The sequence below is a fragment of the Erpetoichthys calabaricus genome, chromosome 3 (genome assembly GCF_900747795.2).
Source record: "Erpetoichthys calabaricus chromosome 3, fErpCal1.3, whole genome shotgun sequence".
Classification (NCBI taxonomy): Eukaryota; Metazoa; Chordata; class Cladistia; order Polypteriformes; family Polypteridae; genus Erpetoichthys; species Erpetoichthys calabaricus.
The window spans coordinates 142996827-143022162 of record NC_041396.2 but is presented as its reverse complement, the minus strand read 5'-3'; the positions used below and the strand labels follow the sequence as shown (position 1 = coordinate 143022162).

Sequence of the window (25336 nt, the reverse complement as noted above, 5' to 3'; positions counted from 1 at the left end):
ATGTCTTAAAAGTTCACATCGTCATTTCAAAAGCTCAATGATGTTCGATATCCTCAAGTGGCTGGAGAGATGCTTGTTGATTATGAAAAATTAGCTGCTCTACCCATGAACCACGGAAAGCATCCACACATAATGGTGCTTGAGATGCAGGAGTTAGTTTTGTTGTCTCACAGATCGCTGTAATGGTATTCAGGAATGTAATTACAACGATTCAAAGGAGATTTGTTACAGGTTCATTTAAAATTACTATAAATCATGATGCCGTATTGGTAAGAAGCTCTAAAATTAGATCCGACTCATACAATGGATTTTTATAAATGTCTACCAGCAGAAAACTAGAAGTTACTAATTACTAGTGCTGGGCTGGATGACTAAAATTTTAGATCACAGTATTTTTCTAAATTATCCCGGTTTCACTGTATTCTACAGTATTTTTCTCCCCATGCATGAGTGGATGTTAACCACATTTTCCACTGCAATTACTGCAGTAGACTGGCTAAGAATAACCTATTCCACTGTCATGAGCATTGTACATTGTACAAAAAAAAATTTTAATGTGCACACAAGTATTAATACAGGTTTGCATGGCCCCATAAAGTGATAGTTTTCAAGGGGGTGGCACTAATGAAGAGAAGGAATCACATTGCATGACAATTGCAGACAAAATAACAAATTTTGCAAACAACTTAAACTATAATTTTGACAACATGATTTCAATCATCCAAAGAGAAATTTAGACTTAGTAAAATATCGAGAGGTGCTTATCAAAAGTTGTATTGCACTGAACATGTCTTAGAAAAGGAATAAATAGTAAATATTTTTTTTGTAAACCAATTACACTTTCTGTTAATGTTAACCATCTCTGCCCACTGACACGTTAGCTATATGGATAGTAATGGCGTTGGTTATCTCGATCCACCGCTTGCTTTTTTTGTCGTAGGCAGTACCTCTACAAGTGACGTCTGACTCGAGTGTCCTCTAGCTTGAGACAACCTGAGGACATGGAGGGGGCCAGTCTTAGTTCCATACATTCATGGTACTCCAAAGCATGTTTGCAGCTAAGGTGTTGCAGAAAATTGCTTGTGTTGCCACCTCCAGCAACAACTTTAGCTAAACAGCATTTGCAGTAAATAATTGTTTGGTCCACATCTGACCTTTTAAAACCAAAGTAGCTCCAGACAATGGACATGGCTCCTTTTTTCGGAAAAAGTTCTTCTGTGTCATCATGTTCAGCTTTATCGTCTGCTACAGCTTCAATTTCAGAATGTTCTCTGTCCATTTTCACCGCTCAATACCTCCACTAACACATGTCGTTCAGGGGCAACTGGACGACAGACAGCTCGGTGAAAGGACAACTCGGCGACATCCTTTACCAGTTAGGTAATAGTTAGGTTCAAAGAGATTTTTTAATGACATTTAAATGACAACATAAGCCACTGGAAAATCCACAGAATCGCCTGCTTTATGAGAGTCCCAATACGTTGAGAGTAAAGATATTCCTTAAGCCGTACTCACAAGTCACCTTTTGTATTCTAAATATCGTTATCATACAATTACAATCAATACAATTTGTATAAAGGATTAGAAGTTTTGGTTGCAGAAGATAATGTAAGATAGAGTTTGTTCCATCTGCAGAATAAAGTTTGTTCGTCAATTATATAAATTTATTTTCAACATTTTAAATAAAGTTGTCATTTAAATATAATTAAAAAATCTCTTTGAACCTAACTATTACCTAACTGGTAAAGGATGTTGCGGAGTTGTATTTCGCCAAGTTGTTTCTTTGCCGAATTGTCTTTTGCCGGGTTGACTGTCGACCAGTTGCCACCGAACCAACACATGTACTCCATTGCATGCGTGTTTAGCGGTGTAGCAGTGAAAAAGGTCCCCCCATAAACAGTTTCCTGCTGCGCCATGTTCTGAACATTGTTTAGGCTATTTGAACCGGTGTTGCGGTATAAGAAAAATCCATATCATAACAAAAATAAAAAATGGTTTTCGGTATGAAACGGTATACCGCCCAGCACTACTAATTACTTTTACTTACTCAAACACTGTGTCTCAGTTCTTCTCCTTCTGTCATCTTCTGTATTACAGAAAAATTGTACAATGTTATGTCATCGTGGCTTGACTACAGTACAGATTTTGCTTTTTCTTGTCATGCATGCAAATGACAAAAGTGCCAAGTCTTGATTGGCATTGGAAGCCTGCCATGTACAATGTGCTTGGCAAAGGACAATGGTACTGGCATAGAAAAAATGTAAGGCACTGTTCTGATGTGTATATATATATATATATATATATATATATATTGTAATCGGTTTACATCAGAATTATAATCTTGTGTACGCAGTACAATTCCATCCCTATTTTTCCCTAAGCTGTCCTAATTTGTTATTCATTTTACACCGGGGGGGCAGGAGGTTGTCCCTTGGTGGTCGTTGTGTGTGTGTTTGTGTGTATTAGAATGTGATATCAAAGCATCGAGCACCGCTGGCCCCAGTCTGCTTCAAGCACTGCCTGCAGGACCCCAACAAGAAACACCACAGCAGCACATTCCTTGTCAGGTAGGCTCCAGCTGTCCCATGACCCTGCCCCAGGGGTTAGGAAAACGGATGATAAATGACAAAATATTTTAATGTTATTGACAAGTTGTATAAGCCTGGGAATCTGACATTCCATCACATAATCATTTATGGGGCTCCTTCAGGGCTCCTTTAAAACAGACAAACCAGCCAAAGCCTCAAAACATTTTCAGCTTGTCAGCCGTCATTTTCTGGACAGTGAGCTACCTGTACAGACCTGTGGAAAGAGAAAGTCTGAATGCACCGCAGCGGCACATATGTACCTGTGCTCTTCTCATTCAGACCCAGCGCATGATGCACTGATCAGGCTGCCCTGCCTCGGCTACAGCGCACCAGCTAACGTCAGGAATGTTGTGCACATCCTGCTGTGAATCATAGTGCATGACAGCATTCTGGTTAGGTAGGTGAGTGAAGGCTCAGCCCTCGCACACAGTATGTCTGAATGTTAAGAGCTGTAACATTTGGCACAGTCTTGGTGGGATCCTTTCACGATGGTGCCACTTCAGTTAGTACTGGTTTCTAAATTAATTTAGGGTGTTAAAGGCCCCAGTTTCCATTTATGTCATTGAAATAACGGCTAATGCTTTTCATAAAAGTGCATGGAAATAGAGCTGCAGTTGCATTCAAAATGGACAGATCAGGAGTGCTGATTGCAAATTTTGAATTTGTATCAAAGCAAGCACTCGCTGCCCAGTTTGTTTTTGCAATATTCACCTCCAAAACACCAGAGCAAGTGAAAAATCCAAACTTCAGACAGACCCCAAACAGTCCAGCCATGAAAGAACATTTTAAACCTTTCCTTTGGATAAGATATGGTATGACATTTTTACAGCTTGAACACAGCAGCAATGATACTGTACTTAGTGTTTGTTTGGTTTCTGTCATATCAGGGAAAGGAGGGGAGGATTTGTCTCAGCATCTTATGATGTGCTCAGCATTGTGTACTGGGTATGATACGCTCCGAGTGCCTGTGAGGGCCTCTTTCTAGCTCTGTGGATACGACAAACACACACACCTATACAGGATTTAGAGGAGAGAATGTGAAAATAGCGGTGATCCATCCGGTGTCTACATAATTTGACAAAACAGAGTTTGCAACTTTTGCTATTTAATATAAAACAAGCATACTTTCATATTAGGTTTGTTTCAGCATATAGCAGGCACGATGAAGCAGACACTGTGTACCTGAAATGTTTCAAGTTTGTCAAAAGGAAAAATTCTTTCTTGTGAGCACACAGTATGAAGACATCACTGGCCACTTGAGGAAGGGCTAGCAGCTTATGTTTAGTGACACAGAAGTAAATCAGGGGGTCTCAAACTCCAGTCCTGCAGGACCACCATGGCTGCAGGTTTTCATTCTAACCATTTTCTTCAGGAGTGACCTGTTTTTGCTGCTAATTAACTTCTTTTGAACTCATTTTAATTTACTCAGACCCCTTGTTTCTTTTTCCTTAATTAGCAGACAACTGGTGTCCATCACACAATATCTGAAAATAAAGAAAGATGAAGGTCTATCTGCTCAGGTCACAAAATATTTGAACAGTGCTCTTAGAAAGAGAAAATCAACAATTTTGAAAATGTCTGCTATTGCACAATGAGAGCAGCAACAAAGCCACGAAATTAAAGAACGGGTTTAATTAAAGACAAGACTTGGCGCCTCATTAACACTAGCATTACCAGAGCCTACGAAAAAACTCGTAGATCCGGCCCACCTTAAAACTTTTCGCACCTCTCTGCCAGCGTCTTTTGTCATCTAAATGTACTGATAAAGACAAGCTGCCAGCAGCCAACTATTCCGTCCCCCCACCGACTTAGAACGTGCACGAGCATCTCCCAGCTCACACCTTGATTGATTATCTGGGAGTGAAGTGGAGTTTTAGAGTGGAAATTATAGATTGTTATTTGGAACACACGCAGTTCATGTGTGTTCTGTTTCTACAGTAATCTGTGTAAACACATTGTTAAAACAGAAACTTTTTCATATTTTAGTAATAAATGACAAAATGTAGGAATAAACTATGAAATGGGTGAAGCCTGAAGTCCAAAGATCAAATAAACACTTTCACAAAAGGTTCAAGGATGAGACAGCTTCCGTGGCGTAGCGGTAAGATTTGCTGACTCAGAGCACAACACGCTTGCTGTTCCTCAGAGACCCGAGTTCGATTCCCTGCTGGGGAGAAAATGTCATTTTTTTTTTTTCTTTTTAACCTTCGCCGCTCTGCCTGCCTGCCTGAACTCCCTGTCTATCTCATCCATCCATCCATCCATTGTCTCCCGCTTATCCGAGGTCGGGTCGCGGGGGGCAGCAGCTTGAGCAGAGATGCCCAGACTTCCCTCTCCCCGGCCACTTCTTCTAGCTCTTCCAGGAGAATCCCAAGGCATTCCCAGGCCAGTCGAGAGACATAGCCCCTCCAGCATGTCCTGGGTCTTCCCCGGGGCCTCCTCCCGGTTAGACGTGCCCGGAACACCTCACCAGGGAGGCATCCAGGAGGCATCCTGATCAGATGCCCGAGCCACCTCATCTGACTCCTCTCGATGCGGAGGAGCAGCGGCTCTACTCTGAGCCCCTCCCGGATGACTGAGCTTCTCACCCTATCTTTAAGGGAAAGCCCAGACACCCTGCGGAGGAAACTCATTTCAGCCACTTGTATTCGCGATCTCGTTCTTTCGGTCACTACCCATAGCTCATGACCATAGGTGAGGGTAGGAACATAGATCGACTGGTAAATTGAGAGCTTCGCCTTGCGGCTCAGCTCCTTTTTCACCACGACAGACCAATGCAGTGCCCGCATTACTGCGGATGCCGCACCGATCCGCCTGTCGATCTCACGCTCCATTCTTCCCTCACTCGTGAACAAGACCCCGAGATACTTGAACTCCTCCACTTGGGGCAGGATCTCGCTACCAACCCTGAGAGGGCACTCCACCCTTTTCCGGCTGAGGACCATGGTTCTCGGATTTGGAGGTGCTGATTCTCATCCCAGCCGCTTCACACTCAGCTGTGAACCGATCCAGAGAGAGCTGAAGATCACAGCCTGATGAAGCAAACAGGACAACATCATCTGCAAAAAGCAGTGACTCAATCCTGAGACCACCAAACCAGACCCCCTCAACGCCCTGGCTGCGCCTAGAAATTCTGTCCATAAAAGTTATGAACAGAATCGGTGACAAAGGGCAGCCCTGGCGGAGTCCAACTCTCACTGGAAACGGGTTCGACTTACTGCCGGCAATGCGGACCAAGCTCTGGCACCGATCGTACAGGACCGAACAGCCCTTATCAGGGGGGCCGGTACCCCATACTCTCGGAGTACCCCCCACAGGATTCCCCGAGGGACACGGTCGAATGCCTTTTCCAAGTCCACAAAAACACATGTAGACTGGTTGGGCAAACTCCCATGCACCCTCCAGGACCCTGCTAAGGGTATAGAGCTGGTCCACTGTTGCGCGACCAGGACGAAAACCACACTGTTCCTCCTGAATCCGAGGCTCGACTATCCGACGGACCCTCCTCTCCAGGACCCCCGAATAGACTTTTCCAGGGAGGCTGAGGAGTGTGATCCCTCTGTAGTTGGAACACACCCTCCGATCCCCCTTCTTAAAGAGGGGGACTACCACCCCGGTCTGCCAATCCAGAGGCACTGTCCCTGATGTCTATGCGATGTTGCAGAGATGTGTCAACCAAGACAGCTCTACAACATCCAGAGCCTTGAGGAACTCTGGGCGTATCTCATCCACCCTCGGGGCCCTGCCACCAAGGAGTTTTTTGACCACCTCGGTGACCTCAGTCCCAGAGATGGGGGAGCCCACCTCTGAGTCCCCAGGCTCTGCTTCCTCATTGGAAGGCATGTTAATGGGATTGAGGAGGTCTTCGAAGTACTCCCCCCACCGACCCACAACGTCCCGAGTCGAGGTCAGCAGCGCACCATCCCCACCATATACAGTGTTGACACTGCACTGCTTCCCCTTCCTGAGACGCTGGATGGTGGACCAGAATCTCCTCGAAGCCATCCGAAAGTCGTTCTCCATGGCCTCCCCAAACTCCTCCCACGCCCGAGTTTTTGCCTCAGCAACCACCAAAGCCGCATTCCGCTTGGCCTGCCCGGTACCTATTAGCTGCGTCCAGAGTCCCACAGGACAAAAGGGGTCCTGTAGGACTCCTTCTTCAGCTTGACGGCATCCTTCACCGCCGGTGTCCACCAACGGGTTCGGGGATTGCCGCCACGACAGGCACCGACCACCTTACGGCCACAGCTCCGGTCAGCTGCCTCAACAATAGAGGCACGGAACATGGCCCTCTCGGACTCAATGTCCCCCACCTCCCTCGGGATGTGGTCGAAGTTCTGCCGGAGGTGGGAGTTGAAGCTACTTCTGACAGGGGGCTCTGCCAGACGTTCCCAGCAGACCCTCACAACACGTTTGGGCCTACCACACCTGACCGGCATCCTCCCCCACCATCGAAGCCAACTCACCACCAGGTGGTGATCAGTTGACAGCTCCGCCCCTCTCTTCACCCGAGTGTCCAAGACATGTGGCCGCAAGTCCGACAACACGACCACAAAGTCAATCATCGAACTGAGGCCTAGGGTGTCCTGGTGCCAAGTGCACATATGAACACCCCTATACTTGAACATGGTGTTCGTTATGGACAATCCGTGACGAGCACAGAAGTCCAATAACAAAACACCGCTCGGGTTCAGATCGGGGGGGCCATTCCTCCCAATCACGCCCTTCCAGGTCTCACTGTCATTGCCCACGTGAGCATTGAAGTCTCCCAGCTGAACGAGGGAGTCCCCAGAAGGTATGCCCTCTAGCACCCCATCCAGGGACTCCAAAAAGGGTGGGTACTCCGAACTGCTGTTCGGTGCATACGCACAAACAGCAGTTAGGACCCGTCCCCCCACCCGAAGGCGAAGGGAGGCTACCCTCTTGTCCACCGGGGTAAACCCCAATGTACAGGCGTCAAGTCGGGGGGCAATAAGTATACCCACACCCACTCAGAGACTCTCACTGAGGGCAACTCCAGAGTGGTAGAGAGTCCAGCCCCTCTCAAGGAGATTGGTTCCAGAGTCCAAGCTGTGCGTCGAGGTGAGTCCGACTATATCTAGCCGGAACCTCTCAACTTCGCGCACTAGCTCAGGCTCCTTCCCCTTCAGAGAGGGTGACATTCCACGTCCCAAGAGCCAGCTTCTGTAGCCGAGGATCGGACCGCCAAGGTCCCCGCCTTCGGCCACCACCCAACTCACACTGCACCCGACCTCCTTGGCCCCTCCCATAGGTGGTGAGCCCATGGGAAGGGGGACCCACGTTGCCTCTTCGGGCTGTGCCCGGCCGAGCCCCATGGGTGCAGGCCCGGCCACCAGGCGCTCGCCATCGAGCCCCACCTCCAGGCCTGGCTCCAGAGTGGGGCCCCGGTGACCCGCGTCTGGGCGAGGGAAAACGCCGTCCAAAATTGTTTTTCATCATAGGAGGTTTGTTTAACCGCTCTTTGTCTCATCCCTCACCTAGGACCAGTTTGCCTTGGGTGGCCCTACCAGGGGCATAAAGCCCCGGACAACATAGCTCATAGGATCACTGGGACACGCAAACCCCTCCACCACGATAAGGTGGCGGTTAAAGGAGGGGTCCCTGTCTATCTATATAGTAATAACAGTAATTTTATTATTATATTTCAGCTTCCCTGTCTGCCTATGATATAGTGCCTTTCCTTCCTATCTATCTATATATCTATCCCCTTAGCTGTTTTTTTTATATATCTATTATACAGTGCCTTCCCTGTTTATTTATATACAGTATCTAGTGACTTCTCTGCCTGTCTGATTGCATATAGTGCGTAAAAAAAACACACGGTCACTGATTACAAACCGCAAGATGAAAGAAAGAGACAATATATGTGAAAACATCATCGCACTAATGCAATATTATTTGAAAACGAACCGCGGCAGATCGGGTTTGAATATACGCCGATCTGACACTGTTCGTTTTCAAATAATGTTACATGTACTGTGTGTTGAAACTGCGGCACTGAATAAGCTGACAGCGTCAGCGTGTATTCAAACCCAATCTGACGCTGTTCGTTTTCAAATAATATTGCATGTACTGTACTATTTTAGAATAAAAACATACATTTGATTTCAGTCAGTCTGTAACAGCCAGTGTAAATGTATGATAATTGTAAAGATTAGTTTTTTTTGTTTTTTTTTTTTAAATTCAGTTCCATTCTCTCAGTCGCGTTCACGATCCCCCCTCCTCCCCATCTGACACTGCTGTTTTCACATAAAGACACGCTATAGCGCAAATGTTATTTATGTAGGGAAGAACGTACAGTGTCAGGTGCTCATTCAGTGTAATAGGAACTATAGCACAGAGAGGTGTGTGCACTGCAACAAGTACACATGTCATAAATGTAGGAAGGGCGGGCCTTGGGTGTGTGGGAACTGTTAATATTTGAATGTGATGATTTTATATAGCACTGAACGGAAATCAGCAGTTCTTGGCATTGCACCACGCAAGCTGTCATATCAACCGCCTACTATAATTTGCTTTCTTTTTTCTTCGGTTATAGTCTTGAATAAAAGTGCACTTGTTTTGTTATACTTGTACACCAACATATGTTCCTGTGTTTGAGCGATACGGGCATGTTCAAAAAATACACGTATAATGCCACGAAAAGTGCATGCAGAGCTATAGCGCATCTTTATGTGAAAATATGAGTGTCAGGTATGTGTGGGGGGGGAGGATCCTGAATGCGACTGAGAGAATGAAACTGAATTTATAAAAAAAAAAAATAAAAAAATAAAAAAAAAAAAAAAGCTAACCTTTACAAGTATCATAAATTACACCGGCTGTTACAGACTGAAATCAAATGTATATGTTTTTATTCTAAAATAGTAAGAATAAGAGCAGTTCTCAAAACAGAGTTGTGCGGGATCAAACTCATGACCTTTTGATTACCAGTCAGCTGCTGATACCGTTGCGCCACAGAAGCAGTCGTAGTAAATGAGTGTCAATGTCGCACACTAAGGCGGCTTTTTTTTCTGCAGTTATATTTTTGAATAAAAGCGCACTTGTTCTGTTATATTTGTACCTTTTGTGAAAGTGTTTCTTTGATCTTTGGACTTCAGGCTTCATACATTATATAGTTTATGCCTACATTTTGTCATTTACTACTAGAATGTAAAAAACGTTTCTGTTTTAAAAATGTGTGTACACAGATTACTATAGAAACACAACACACATGAAATGCGTGTGTTCCAAATAACGATCTGTTATTTCCACTCTAAAACTCCACTTCACTACTCCCAGATAATCAATCAAGGCATGAGCTGGGAAAAGTTCATGCACATTCTAAGTCAGTGGGGGGATGGAATAGCCGGCTGCTTGTCTTTATCGGCACATTTACAGGACAAAAGACGCTGACGGAGAGGTGCGAACGGATTCAAGGTGGGCCAGATCTACGAGTTTTTTCATAGGCTCTGGTAATTCTAGTGTTAAGCAGCCGGTTGGAGTTTGACGCCATGTCTTAGTTGATCTTCTGTTGGCTCCCTCACTTCACATTTCATTTCTGTTTGGGTGCCATTTAAGGAAAGAAATGAAGCGATTTAGGGGAACAAATCTTAAAACAAAACAAGTCCATTAAAAGTAATTCAAAAGAAGTTAAGTAGTAGTAGAAAAAACAGTGCAGTAATTAAAAAAAGGGTGGGAATGAAAACCTGCAGCCCACTGCGGCCCTGAGACCACTGAAGTTGATGCACCTTCCACAAACAATCACGTGACTGTGTATTTTCTTTTTCTTCTAGCAGCTAGTTCTGTTAAAATGTCTGTCACAGCCACAAGTACACTGGCTTAGTCTGCTGTATCTAATTTTATGGCAAGTCATGGTTGAGGTCTTATTGGAGACGTGGAGTCCGCTGGAACAAGATATACGATTGTGGGACAGACAATGAGACCCTCTTTAAGTTCGATATCGATTTCTGAGGACAGACATTCTATTGCAGTTAATCCAAATTGTGCATACCAGAGGAGCAAGAGGAAAATCACAAAGAATGGCAAACTAGCATTTTTAGTTTTAGTTTCAGGGCCCATCTTCTTAACGCAAGTTAGCACAGTGGGCAATGGCGTCTGTCCAAATAGGGGGTGCCAGTCTTGACACAGCCCATTACACATTTTTAATCTGTTTTCAGTTTGAAGCTTTCACCATGTCAGGCTTGTGTAGTTAAGGTTATGAAAGTTCTGCGTAAGCCTTACATGTGTCTGAAATGTTGAGCAATAATGCAAATAAGTCATGGAGACCTTTAGAGTAAATAAACTGGCTTGGATTGGTCTTTCCTGTTCAATGATATGTCAAATGGGGGAGTCTCTCTGAACTGACTGGATGTATTTCTTGTTTGCCTTTTAGTGCGGCTGTCCTGGATGGCAAGATCTATGCTACAGGAGGAATCGTCAGCAGTGAAGGACCAGCTTTGGGCAATATGGAGACCTTCGACCCCTGCACAAACATCTGGACGCTACTACAAAGCATGCCGTGTCCTGTATTCCGACATGGCTGTGTAGTGATTAAAAAATACATTCAGAGCGGTTGACAGCAGGGGCCTCCCGCATTTCGATGGCCTGCCTTAGGATCGCTCCTGTAAAAACCCCAACTGAACACTTTGTCTCTGAATACTGGTCTACATGGAATGTAGAAGTGGATCTTCACCAGCTGGTGAGGTGGGGTGATGACGCTCACCCGTGTAACATAGCATAACTTATTGGACCGTCAGCTGTGCCACTAAATGGCCAAGTGGCACGTTTTGCTAACGCTAGGCTGGTAGCTTGACCCCGATGAAACAGGCCTGCTGGTTTCCTTTGAAACAGATTCTAATTCCTGGTGCGGGCAAGAGAACCTTTCATCTTTTCAGACAAGTCAAATAAGCTTTTATTTATTTGAACACATTATTATAATGTGTTTCTCAACAGCAGGAATACTGTACTCATATGAAGAACATCAAAACAAAAGGTCTGAACATCAAGAGGGAAATTTAAGCCAAGTGTTTGCTTTCTGTTTGGCCCTGGCGATGTTTCATTAGAGCTGCTGGTGCATTTCCAGGGTGCCTCTTTCAAGCGCTTCCTTTAACTGATGCTGTAACTGACAAGCTACGAGGATGGCCATGGAAGGAGGAGGAGGAGGAAGAGGAGGAGGAGGATTCTTCCAGAGGCTGGGGATTGTGCTGACCGCAGTAGAGTACTCGTTGTTTTTAAATCCAATGTGTGGGATGGGGACTGGAAATGCACTAAAGAAAGGAATCCAAACAGCCACTTCTTGCTGTATCCAGAGCACAAAATGAAGAAAAAATACTAGAAAAGAACTTTATTTTTTGGTTATCTATATAAATATATCTATTTTTCTTTTTTCAAGGCTGAAACTAAGAAGGAAAAAACAACAGGAGTACCGTACTGTAATCAATAGGAGTGGAATTCATGAAAATGAAGAAAATGTTTATTTTAAGAAATTGCATTTGATGATCTATAAATGTTTTTTAGAAAAAAAAAAGTATAAAAAATACAAACAAGGTTGTGGTAAACAAAGTCTTCACTTTCTAAACAGTCCGGTACCAAAATGACAAATCGTAATAAAAGGCAGACATGTAATAACAGGGTTTACTTAACGGCATAGCTCGAGGTTTTTACGAGAGGAGAGCCTCTGGACCGTAACCATGCTGAGAAGCTTTCCCTCCTTCTGCCATCTTTGGGGCACTGAGTGGAGGCTGCCATGCTGTGCCAGTTTTGCTGATGGTGTACAACCCACTGCCCTCCCTCTCATACAGCAGTCATTTGACCTGGAAGGCTTTTCTTGATTTTCTTTATACATTGTGTGTGTATGTGTGTGTGTGTGTGTATTTCATTTTTTTCCCTTTCTTAATAATGTACACAATCAGTAACTGTTCTGCACAACCTTTACCAATGGATTCCCAGAATTCAATGACATATTTGGGACAGTTGGAGAGTTTAATTTATTTTTCACCCTCTCACGACTCTGGAGTTGTGTTTGGACCCTCACTTTGTATTTTTTTTTTTAAGCCATAACACTTCGCCCAGTTGGTGTGTTCGCCCGTCTCACTGCGCACACAAACACACCCTGACCTGGAGCCAGAAGTGATGCACACGTACAGCGACTAAGCCGATGCTGTGGCGTATGTATGGGGCAGCTACAGCCACCACCGACCTACGGCTAACTGAAGAGCTGGAAGGTGTTCAGGGGCAGCTTTCAGTCCAGTCTCGAATACAGAAGTGCCACTGTGTATGCTTCAATAAAAAAATAAAAGGAACAGTATTTTCAGCAATAACTGCTTTTACAGAGTGTGACATAAAACCCCCAAGGAGGTGAAATGATCAGACTTGAGGTCTATTTAGTAATCGGCTAGTGGAGCAGTGGCGGGGGGGACTGTTTTGAAAATGGGACTTGCAAAGAAAGAGAAGTGGCGACCCTCTCAGTGCTATTTCAGGCAAAGCTCCTTGTCATATTGTGTAACTAGATGATTAAATATGGCTGTCAGATATATACCAACTTTGATAATCAATAAATATTTGGTACAGTCATTTTAGAAACAACTTCCTTTTGTCCTTGAACTTTTGTCTTTTTTGCTTTCCGCTAAATAAAGCGTTACAGTTCTGTCCTGTGTCTCATCACCGAGTAGCAAGAGCTGAAATGATCTCTGGGCTCACCTTTCTCGTTCGCTCTGCTTTTTGAAGTGGAGCCACAAAAGCAAACCCTTAAGTTTCAGTGATCGATGAGCAGTATGGTTTGGTTTATCCCCACACAGTGATCTGCAAGAAAAAATAAATAATTATAACACAATAAACACAGTTTAAAAACAGAGAGGAAAAATTAAACTAAACTAACAAATGCCTTTGTGAGCGCTGTAAATAAAAGCTCTGCCTAAATAGCCCCTCAGTTTTATGCTGACATGTCTACCTACATGGACTGTGCAATAAAATAAAAAGTACATTTTAGTAATAGATATAAAATATTTAAAAAGTTAAAGGAACAGAAGTGTGATAGTTAAATAACAATGGCTAAAAAAATAGAAATACAGATGACTATTTTTACAACTTAAGGAACGCCCGACCAGATGACCATTAGTTATTTGTATCACCAAGGAAGTGAAGCTCCTTCCAGTCTTTCCGTTCTTGAAATGGGAGACTCTTGTTATTCCCAGGATTGCACTACCTGTTGATTCTAAAAAGGCGCACAGCCCCACCTCCCGGTTTGCTGGATTCCTTCTTTCCATCTCATCGGTGGCCAGAGAGATGATATCTGCTTGGGGGTCTGTGTCATGTGGCAGATCTTGGTCAGACGCAGGACATTACAGTCCCATGGGCTCCAGTGAAATGAGACGCGTCTAGCTAGTTGTCTGTACATTGGTGAGGAAGACGCTCGGGAAAGGTGGATGGTCAAGCGGAGATTTCAATCTTTGCCTTGCTTTCTGTGTCACGTTCTGCAGTCCCCATTGTCATCTCCGAGGACCTCAGGCCCAAGTCAAAGGGAGGTGAGTAAAAAGTGTCTTTTCTATGAAGTCCAGTGCTCAGTAGGGTGTTGCATTTGTAGGTTGTCATTTCCAAGGTCACTGGTAGAACCAAAAAAACACTCCATATAACAATAAAAGAAAAATCAAGCACAGCACAGACGGAGCTCATGAGCAGGCAGCCTGCACACGGTATGGTGTGGTACATTTAATTTTCAATGGATACATTTACTGTTTTTGCCTAGCAATCTACACCCATGATGACAAAGTGAAAAAATGTTATCAGAAAGATTCTCAAAATTTATTAAAAATCTAAAAAATGGAAATCTCTCCTTCATATATGTATTCAAACCTTCTATTTGGACTAAGTGGTGGGCTTTCCCATAGTTACTCCAGCGTTATCTTGGCTGTTTGTTTCAGGACATTGTCATGCTAAAAGGTGAACCACACATTCACTCTGGAGTAGGTTTTCAACAAGGGCCTCGCTATCTGGCTGTATCCATCCTTCCCTAATTTTTGTCCAGCCACCCACTCCCTGCTGCTGAGATGCACACCCATAGAATGATGCTGCCACCACCATGCTTCACTACAGGGACAGCAAAGGATGAGTAGTGCCTGGTCTTCATCGTTCTGCTCAGAGAGTTCAAATTTTGTCTTACCAGGCCGCACAATCACTTTTTGTCATGTTCGCAAAATCCTTGTCATATGCCGTTTACTTAAGAGTGGCTTCCATCTTGTCAATCTACCATAAATGTCTGACTGATAAGAGTGCTGCTGAGATGGTTGTCCTTCCTGCAGATTGGAGTAGCACAGCAGAGAACTTAAGAAGCACTGTTGGATTGACTAGTAGGTTCTTGGTCATCTCCCTGACCAAGGCCCTTCTTGTCCGGTTACTCAATGTGGCCAGATGGTCAATTCTCGGATAAGCCCAGGTGGTTCCAAACATCTTCCATTCTATAATTACTGAGGCCACTGTGAGTCTGGCATTACCCAAAGCCGTAGAACTGGTTTTACCCTATTGTCCTGCCCCGTGCCTCACTCCAATGTGATGCAGAGGGCTATAGAGTTCCTTGGACTTCATGGCTTTGTTTTTGCCATGACCTACAGTGTGAGTTGTGGGACCTGCTGTGCACAGTGATGTGTCTTTCTAAACAAAGTCCAGTCAATTCAATTGGTGAACTTCACTCCGGTTCGAAATACGTCCCAAGGAAACAGGATGCACCTGTTTGTGGTTAGCTGACCAACTCCACAGCAAAGGGTCTGAATACTTCCATGAATTAGAGGTACTGGTTTTTGGTTTAAGAAATTTGCAAATCTTTTGAAAAATACATCTTGTCATCATGGGTTATTGAGTATAGCCCGTTGGGTAAAAGCTGCAAACGTATCCATTTGAAATTAAATGTACAACACAATAAACTGCAGAAAGTGAAGGCACCTTAATTACATCTGAATCCTCTGCAAGACATACGTCACCAACTGCAAACGGCAAACAACACAAAAACATCTCTGTTATAAAAATAATCCTGCAGAGAAACAGTAGGGCGTCGAGACATGATCTTAAAGTGAAAAAATGTGGAGAAAGTTAAAGAATATGAAAGTAGGAAAATGAGAAAGTATAAGAAAAAGAAAGTAAACATCACAGGAGCGCAAACAAATGGAAATTATTACTGGAAAAAGGGAAAATAATCACTACGGACCAGGTGTCACTGAAAAAAAGCAGGACAAAGCGAGGTCAGAAATAAAAGACAGAGTAGAAAACAAAGTAAAATGTCATAAAGAGGTTACAAAACAAAGGGAGCCAAACACATGCAGAGCAGGTTAGAGATAATGAAAACTGGAATTCAAAAGACAAAAAAAAACAGTAGGCGCGAAACACAGGCAGAGCAAGATACAGAATATGAAAGCAGAAAAAAACAGTGTCAAAACAAAGAAAGTAAACATCGCATTAGCGCAAAAAAAGAGAAATTATTACTCGGAGAAATAACGAAAAGGCCAGTTACTTCATTTAAATATATGGACACAGGTGATACAGTATGTCTGAAGTATGTACATATTGTAAGGCTTTGAATTTTAAGTCGGAGAATTTCAAAAACAGGGTTTACCTCACATGCATTTATTGGTTACTTTGCAAAATGTATTAACTGCTGATGATGTAGATCGCTTTGTCTGTGCTGAAATTCCAAACAGAGAAACCTATCTTGAATTATGGTACAAAGTCATTAAACACATGTCTCACTGACCTCATTAAAAAGATTCAGCATATTGGGACTCCAAAGATTCCAAATATTGTTTTTACAGAAGTTCTGAAATAAAAGTGAAACTAATGAAATAGCAACAATTCAAAGAAAAAAATTCTTAAAAGTGTGTATCTGGAAAACCAAACACGGGGGTTGGCGAGCAAAGCGAGAAGGGGGTGAAGCCCCCTAGTTCTTTAAAAAAAACTATCTGACATTACTCATGTCACTTAATCCACAGGTGAAGTCATTTGGTCGTATGCTGCTCACAACTTCCCAAATTGCATACATCTGTTACTAAAATACTGTTAAAGAAGTCACTTCAGGAAAACACTCTTGTAAACTAAAGCATCAATTAACTTTTGAATGGAAGACCTGCCTCTCATCATTGCAATTTTTATTCATATTCACAGTTGGGGAAGCTCAGGATTATTTAGCAGCAGGCTGTGAAACTGCATGGGTGAACTGACCTTCTTCTTGTTGAAGCATCTCAGAAACACGCAGGTCTAAGGCATATTCTCTCACATTTTAAATTTTTTTTTTTTTTTTAACACTTAATCTTTAGTTGTACATGTCTCTTTGTGTTTCACTTGATAGTGAACTATGTTAAACAAACGAATAAAACGTGGGGGGGACGACAGAGCAACCTATTTCTAAATTTATCCTTTTTACCCCCACAATTGTTATGTGCCAATACAACAGCAGGCTTCATGATAACTCCTGGCAAAACTGGAAACTAAGGTCAAAGCTATCATATGTAATAATGAACTAACTTAATTTAAGACCACAAAATGTCAACAAAAGTTCAGAAGCAATGCCTCTATGACCAAACAGTGAACTTTTTGAGCTGGAACGTTAAAGACCTTAATCACGAATTAAAGAGAAAAAGTATTCTCTCACTTAACAGGTCTAAATGCCAAGATAATATTTTTACAGGAGACCCACTTATTAAGCAATGATCAGTTTCGGCTGCACAGAGATTGGACTGGCCAAATATTCCACTCCAGCTTTACAAAGAAAACTAGAGGTGTGGAATCTTAATACATAAAACAATTTCATTTGCAGTATCAGATGTAGTATCTGATTCTGAAGGGTGATATGTGATGGGTAATTTATTTAACTGTAAAATGGTTTTGATAAAAAAATCTATGCACCCAATGTGGATGACAGAGACTTCATCCACAATGTATTTGTATCCATTCCTAATGTGAACACTCATAAAATTATAATGGCCAGAGAATTTAACTGCTTTAAATCCAGACCTGGATAGATCTTCAGCCACAGCAGCGATGACATCTAACAATGCAAAAACAATTACACAGTTTGTAACTGATCACAACTTATCAGACCTCTGGAGATTTCTAAATCCAAACTCAAGAGAATATTCATTCTTCTCACCAGTACATCATTGTTACTCAAAAATTATTTCTTTAGATAATTTTCTGTCTACAATTAAATCTTGTACAGTGGTGTGAAAAACTATTTGCCCCCTTCCTGATTTCTTATTCTTTTGCATGTTTGTCACACAAAATGTTTCTGATCATCAAACACATTTAACCATTAGTCAAATATAACACAAGTAAACACAAAATGCAGTTTTTAAATGATGGTGTTTATTATTTAGGGAGAAAAAAAATCCAAACCTACATGGCCCTGTGTGAAAAAGTAATTGCCCCCTTGTTAAAAAATAACCTAACTGTGGTGTATCACACCTGAGTTCAATTTCCGTAGCCACCCCCAGGCCTGATTACTGCCACACCTGTTTCAATCAAGAAATCACTTAAATAGGAGCTGCCTGACACAGAGAAGTAGACCAAAAGCACCTCAAAAGCTAGACATCATGCCAAGATCCAAAGAAATTCAGGAACAAATGAGAACAGAAGTAATTGAGATCTATCAGTCTGGTAAAGGTTATAAAGCCATTTCTAAAGCTTTGGGACTCCAGCGAAGCACAGTGAGAGCCATTATCCACAAATGGCAAAAACATGGAACAGTGGTGAACCTTCCCAGGAGTGGCCGGCCGACCAAAATTACCCCAAGAGCGCAGAGACGACTCATCCGAGAGGTCACAAAAGACCCCAGGACAACGTCTAAAGAACTGCAGGCCTCACTTGCCTCAATTAAGTTCAGTGTTCACGACTCCACCATAAGAAAGAGACTGGGCAAAAACGGCCTGCATGGCAGATTTCCAAGACGCAAACCACTGTTAAGCAAAAAGAACATTAGGGCTCGTCTCAATTTTGCTAAGAAACATCTCAATGATTGCCAAGACTTTTGGGAAAATACCTTGTGGACTGATGAGTCAAAAGTTGAACTTTTTGGAAGGCAAATGTCCCGTTACATCTGGCGTAAAAGGAACACAACATTTCAGATAAAGAACATCATACCAACAGTAAAATATGGTGGTGGTAGTGTGATGGTCTGGGGTTGTTTTGCTGCTTCAGGACCTGGAAGGCTTGCTGTGATAGATGGAACCATGAATTCTACTGTCTACCAAAAAATCCTGAAGGAGAATGTCCGGCCATCTGTTCGTCAACTCAAGCTGAAGCGATCTTGGGTGCTGCAACAGGACAATGACCCAAAACACACCAGCAAATCCACCTCTGAATGGCTGAAGAAAAACAAAATGAAGACTTTGGAGTGGCCTAGTCAAAGTCCTGACCTGAATCCAATTGAGATGCTATGGCATGACCTTAAAAAGGCGGTTCATGCTAGAAAACCCTCAAATAAAGCTGAATTACAACAATTTTGCAAAGATGAGTGGGCCAAAATTCCTCCAGAGCGCTGTAATAGACTCATTGCAAGTTATCGCAAACGCTTGATTGCAGTTATTGCTGCTAAGGGTGGCCCAACCAGTTATTAGGTTCAGGGGGCAATTACTTTTTCACACAGGGCCATGTAGGTTTGGATTTTTTTTTCTCCCTAAATAATAAAAACCACCATTTACAAACTGCATTTTGTGTTTACTTGTGTTATATTTGACTAATGGTTAAATGTGTTTGATGATCAGAAACATTTTGTGTGACAAACATGCAAAAGAATAAGAAATCAGGAAGGGGGCAAATAGTTTTTCACACCACTGTAAGTACAACGCTGTAGTTATCTCCGACAATGTGCCTGTGATCATGGAGCTAAAATCACTATGCCCCACATACTCCTCTCCCAGCTGGTGTCTTAACCCACTTTTATTAGCAGATGAGAACTGTCCAAGCAATTTTTTTTTTTAACAGACAAATACACCCTCAGAGGATTCTGCAGGAATACTCCGGAAAACTCTGAAGGCTTTCATAAGAGGACAGATCACCTCATATCTCTCCCACAAAAATAAATCAGAAACCAATAAGGCCTCAGAGCTAATCAGTGAAATTACTAGAATAGATGAAGAACATGCCAGGTGTCCAAGTGAAGCTCTTCATAGGAAAAGGCAGGCTCTGCATTCAGAACTCAACCACTTAACAACTAAAGAAACTGAACAACTCGTATTTAAATACAAGACATCATTACTATGAACACGGAGAGAAGGCTAATAAGATCTTAGCTCAACAAATCCACAAGCAGCAAGTTCGGAATGCAATCCCAATAATCACCAACACGAACAGAGATAACATCATTGACTACAGAAATAGAATGCACAAATTTAAAGACTACTATAAGTCCTTATATTCGATTGAGTTTATAAGACACAATCTAATACATTTCTGGATGCATTACAGATACCACAAATAGATACTCTCAGTGCAGAGGAATTGGACAAACCTCTGGCGCTATCAGAATGACTGGACGCTATAAACTCACTGTAGAGTGCAAAAGCAGCAGGCCTGGAAGGCTACCCTGCAAAATTTTATATATATAAAAAAATTCAATTAAGTTAGCTCCCCTTTTATTAACAACATTTACAGAAGCTAGATACAATAAAATTCTACCTCAAACATTTTGCCAAGTATTAATTACCATCTTTCCTACATAAAACAAGGACTTATTACAATGTGCATCATACAGACCAATTTCACTTCTGAATAATGATAAGATGCTCTCCAAAGTCCTGGCTTGAAGGATGGAGAAAATGCTGCCTTCGGTAATAACACAAGATCAAACTGGATTTATTAAAGGCAGACACTTAGCTTCCAATCTTCGACACCTGTTTAATGTAATATATTCACCAACAAAGTCAAACAACCCGGAGATATTATCGTTGGATGCAGAAAAAACATTTGATATGGTTGAATGGAACTAACTTTTCACTACATTGGAGAGATTTAGGTTTGGCCCGAAGATTTGTGCATGGATCAAACTACTGTATACCAGTCCGGAAGCTTCAGTTTGTATTAACATCATTAATTTAGAATAATTAAACTAGAACATGGTGCCAGACAAGGATGCCCCTTATCACCACTGATTTTTGCAATCACCATTGAGCCACTGGCAATTCATTGTCAAAATGCTTATGAGAGAAAAGGTAATTATCAGAGAGGGACTTCAGCAAAAAATTTCTCTATATACAGATGATATGTTACTGTATATATCAGATCCACAAAATACTGTGCCTGTAGTCCTAACAGCACTTAGAGAATTTCAAAAGATTTCTGGTCTCAGAATTACTTTGAATAAAAGTGTGCTCTTTCCAGTGAATTCTCAAGCACACAATATTAGATTGGACACCTTCCCTTTTATAATCACAGATCAGTTCAAATATCTAGGGGTAAACATCACAAGTAAACACACGCTGATTTATATGACCATACCCGTGAAACACCACCTTTATAATGAACTGTGCAGAAAAACATCAAAGCCCCAGTCCCTTTTTGACCGAACTCTATGGCTAAGGTTTCTCACGATCCAACCAGCCTGGGTATTTCACAGTTAAATCCAGTATATGGGTAGAACATAACAATGGGCACACTTCTCCCATACGTTATAAAGGAGCATTCTCATCGGTTTGGAGATTAATCCTGTCCTGGATGCCAAAGTCTTCCTCACCTGCCATTAACATGTCCCTCAACTAGAAGATGCCAGCATTAATGGGAAAAATAAAAGGCAGCGCCGTGCACACTGATATCCTCCACTGCTCAGTAAGCACTCGCATTCACGTGCATCCAAACCAAAGCACAGCTGGAGTTTTTGTGCTGTTCACATTGCTCCCTTTAAACACTCTCGCCCAACTTCTCTTTTTTTCAAATTCGCATCTACTTTTTTAGAAGACAGCCCATCATCCCCTCACGTCATACACCAATGTGTTTATGTCAGGACCCACAGATGTGGTTTGACCGCCTTCTCACCTGAAAGAGATATGCTTAATATACTCAATTCCTAGGACATGCTGTATATTCCAGTGGGAACAAGGCTGCAGAAACAGACATAGTGAATACAATATGTAGCAACTGTTCCTGTAGGAGGGTGCCTCCTATCTTGTATTTATAATTGATATTCCTTTTGCTCATGTATAGCAGTTTTCCATGCTAAACTGCATTTTCCAAATATTTGCTCATTTTTTTTTATTCTTCCTACTTGGGTGTCTACCATTCCTTCAATTTTAGTGTCAGCGGCAAATTTTACAACCTTACAAACTACAACAAATTCTGTGTCATTAACATATATTGGAAAAAGTAACAGCCCAAGGACAGACCCCAGAAGGACTCCACTGATGACCCAACTCTTAGTGGAACATTAATTTCTTACCTGCACTTCACCAATTCAGTATGCAGCTTTGTAGGTTACCTACAATGAAACAGAAGAAAGCTCCTGTGAACAGTCAAGACAGACGAGCACTAACCACTCCGTCAACCCGGCACAACCTCACATACAATATAAATGGCGTACAGTGATCCCTCGCTATATCGCGCTTCGCCTTTCGCGGCTTCACTCCATCGCGGATTTTATATGTAAGCATATTTAAATATATATCGCGGATTTTTTGCTGGTTCGCGGATTTCTGCGGACAATGGGTCTTTTAATTTCTGGTACATGCTTCCTCAGTTGGTTTGCCCAGTTGATTTCATACAAGGGACGCTATTGGCAGATGGCTGAGAAGCTACCCAGCTTACTTTTCTCTTTCTCTTGCGCTGACTTTCTCTGATCCTGACGTAGGGGGATTGAGCAGGGGGGCTGTTCACACACCTAGACAATACGGACGCTCGTCTAAAAATGCTGAAAGATTATCTTCACGTTGCTATCTTTTGTGCAGCTGCTTCCTGAAGCGACATGCTGCATGGTGCTTCGCATACTTAAAAGCTCAAAGGGCACGTATTGATTTTTGACTGAAAAACAAACTCTGTCTCTCTCTCTCTCTCTTTCTGTGCTCTTGACGGAGGGGGTTTAGCTGCCGCCTTCAACAGCTTTGTGCCGCGGTGCTTCGCATACTTAAAAGCCAAACAGCCCTATTGATTTTCCTCTGCCTTTATGACAGTCTCTGCTCCTGACTCCTTTGAAGAGGAAGATATGTTTGCATTCTTTTAATTGTGAGACGGAACTGTCATCTCTGTCTTGTCATGGAGCACAGTTTAAACTTTTGAAAAAGAGACAAATGTTTGTTTGCAGTGTTTGAATAACGTTCCTGTCTCTCTACAACCTCCTGTGTTTCTGCACAAATCTGTGACCCAAGCATGACAATATAAAAATAACCATATAAACATATGGTTTGTACTTCACGGATTTTCTTATTTCGCGGGTGGCTCTGGAACGCAACCCCCACGATGGAGGAGGGATTACTGTATACACAGTGTATTTATAATAGGCTACATTAACACAGAAAATCAGTAACATTACCTTTTAATAATCATGGCACTGTAATATAGTTGTTCCTTACACAGCAGTTAATTTTCTGGTCAAATGCATATTTGGATTCAAAAAAAATAATTATTCAATAACTTTTGTTACATGTATTAAATTAAAGAAACAAAATTAATTCATCTAATTGGTATTTTGCATGAATTTTTGAAAATACAAAGGTTAGTAATTTAAGTGTTAAAACACTTAAATGTGTATAATGACACGTCATTATAACCAAAATTTAAAAATTGAGTATTAAACTTCACTAGCCAATGATCTGAAAAACAAAAACATTCTGATTTGATCAATTGGTATTGGTTCTATATAATTATAATTCAAGTTTGCAATTTAAGCCTATTCATCCATTATATTATGCACCCAATCATTTTGTCAACCCACTTTTTCCATTAACAGTTGTCATCACACTCATGCGCATGGCAGGCAGTCGATGGGCCGGACTAAGGGGTAGGCAGGGTGCACTAACACCTGTTCTCCTTCCTCTACAGATCCTCATAGGGAAAGCCCGCCTGACCTCACTTCCTGGTTCAATACACAAAACACACCCTCCTCCTGCCTACCCTCTATAAAACTGCCATTTCTTTGTATTTAAAATCAGTCCATATTTGGACTCGGCCTCAAAAAGACTACTTGTTCTACTATTTTCATTTGCTTATTTTTCCAAGTTTACGGGGTAGATCTCCAGACCTCCTTCTGGGTTTTCTTTACTTTCTTTTACTGTTTATGAGAACCCAAAGGCTTCTGTGAACAGAGGTGTGTGCTTTGCTTAAATTCATAATAACCCAGAGTACTGTAAAACCACCAGTGCCCTGAAATTCCTCTCTTATACACTGCTAAATGCCCGTGTTAACCATATTCTAAATATCCATTCACATACGATTAGAAATCTATTAAGTACAAGTGGGAAATTTTACATGACCTCACCTCCAAGTGAATAGCTCCAAAGTGGAACAATTTACAAATGACCTTGTTATCTAAATTTGATGAGTTGTGGAACTAAAATTCAGCTTCTCACCTCATTTCATTATTGTTTATTTACACATAAAACAGTTCAAGTTCATCTTTGATTACTTTCTGTGCAGCTTGCTCAGCAAACAAACAGCAAACTCATGGCTCTCCTAAATCTCTGGCCAGAAATGCATGTGAGCAAAATGAAATGGGAATGTGTGACATTACAAATGGAAATCCACATAACTTGTAGACACAGCATGAAATGTAGAAGCTGCCATGATGGAACTGCATTGGTGTAGTGCCAGCACTGACAATACCCAACTATATTATAACTCCTCACAGGAGCCTTTAAGGAGAAGTTGAGTATTTCTTTAAGTCCATTATTTCTACATACATTTGCCATACCTGTATATGCATACACAATGCAAAATTAGGTTCCTACGTCTATTGATTTCTATAAATTAAAAAAATATATTGCCCACACTGGCACTTTTCAATGGAGGCAATAGGGCATGAAGCACCACTGGAAAAATTATTATATATATATATATATATATATATATATATATATATATATAAAACAAAAAAAAACATTTTGTTTGAGTTTTGATTAAAGAAAAAAAATTACTTCTGCGTTTTTTTATGCATGTTTGCGACAATGAAAGGGATCTGGAAATAGACATTTTATCATATACTGTATTCCTGGTGCTATTTTTCTCGAGGTAAGCATAGGTTTTCTATTCACTTGTGCAAGTTCTCACATAAATACAAAAGTCAATCAAAACAGAACCAGCCACATGGCATTTACTGTGATTTGGAAGGAACCACTCGCCCGGGGATGAAAGGCCAAATGCAGAAGTAGCACACACAGCTGGTTTTCTTTTAAAATTATCTCATAATACTGGAGTTTTTTTTTTTGTTCAAAAATTACATGCATAAGCTATTTTATAATGTGCAAATAAATATTTGACAACTATCTTAGCTTGAAAAAATGGGCATTATTATTATTATTATAATTGGCAAGTTTTAATGGCTTCTGTTTTGCAGTTATACCAATGCCCTGTTAACTCAAATGTAAAAATGCCAGGGCAGGAAAGATTTAAAATAAATAAACAAAAAAAACTATCTATCTATATGTCTAGATAGATAGCTCTAGGGGGTGTCCCAGCCACCCAACCCAACAACAGACAGACGCTAGAGGCACACTGATAAAAACAAAGATGTTTTTATTTTTTTTCTTCACCACATGGGAAACGCCTTCCCCGTTCTTTACAGGCACAAC

At 41.8% G+C, this 25336-nt stretch overlaps 1 protein-coding gene across 2 annotated transcripts in view; it reads left to right on the top strand.

The window, feature by feature from the left end:
- The window catches only part of LOC114648389 (kelch-like protein 29), an 839883-nt gene extending 826711 nt beyond the window's left edge, over nucleotides 1-13172 (top strand). For both annotated transcript variants that reach the window (XM_051924932.1, XM_051924931.1), the window contains one exon: nucleotides 10981-13172. In XM_051924932.1, coding sequence (XP_051780892.1) covers nucleotides 10981-11164 — 184 coding nt within the window. In that variant the 3' untranslated portion in view covers nucleotides 11165-13172. The remainder of the gene's footprint in view (nucleotides 1-10980) is intronic.
- Nucleotides 13173-25336: the final 12164 nt, after the last annotated feature.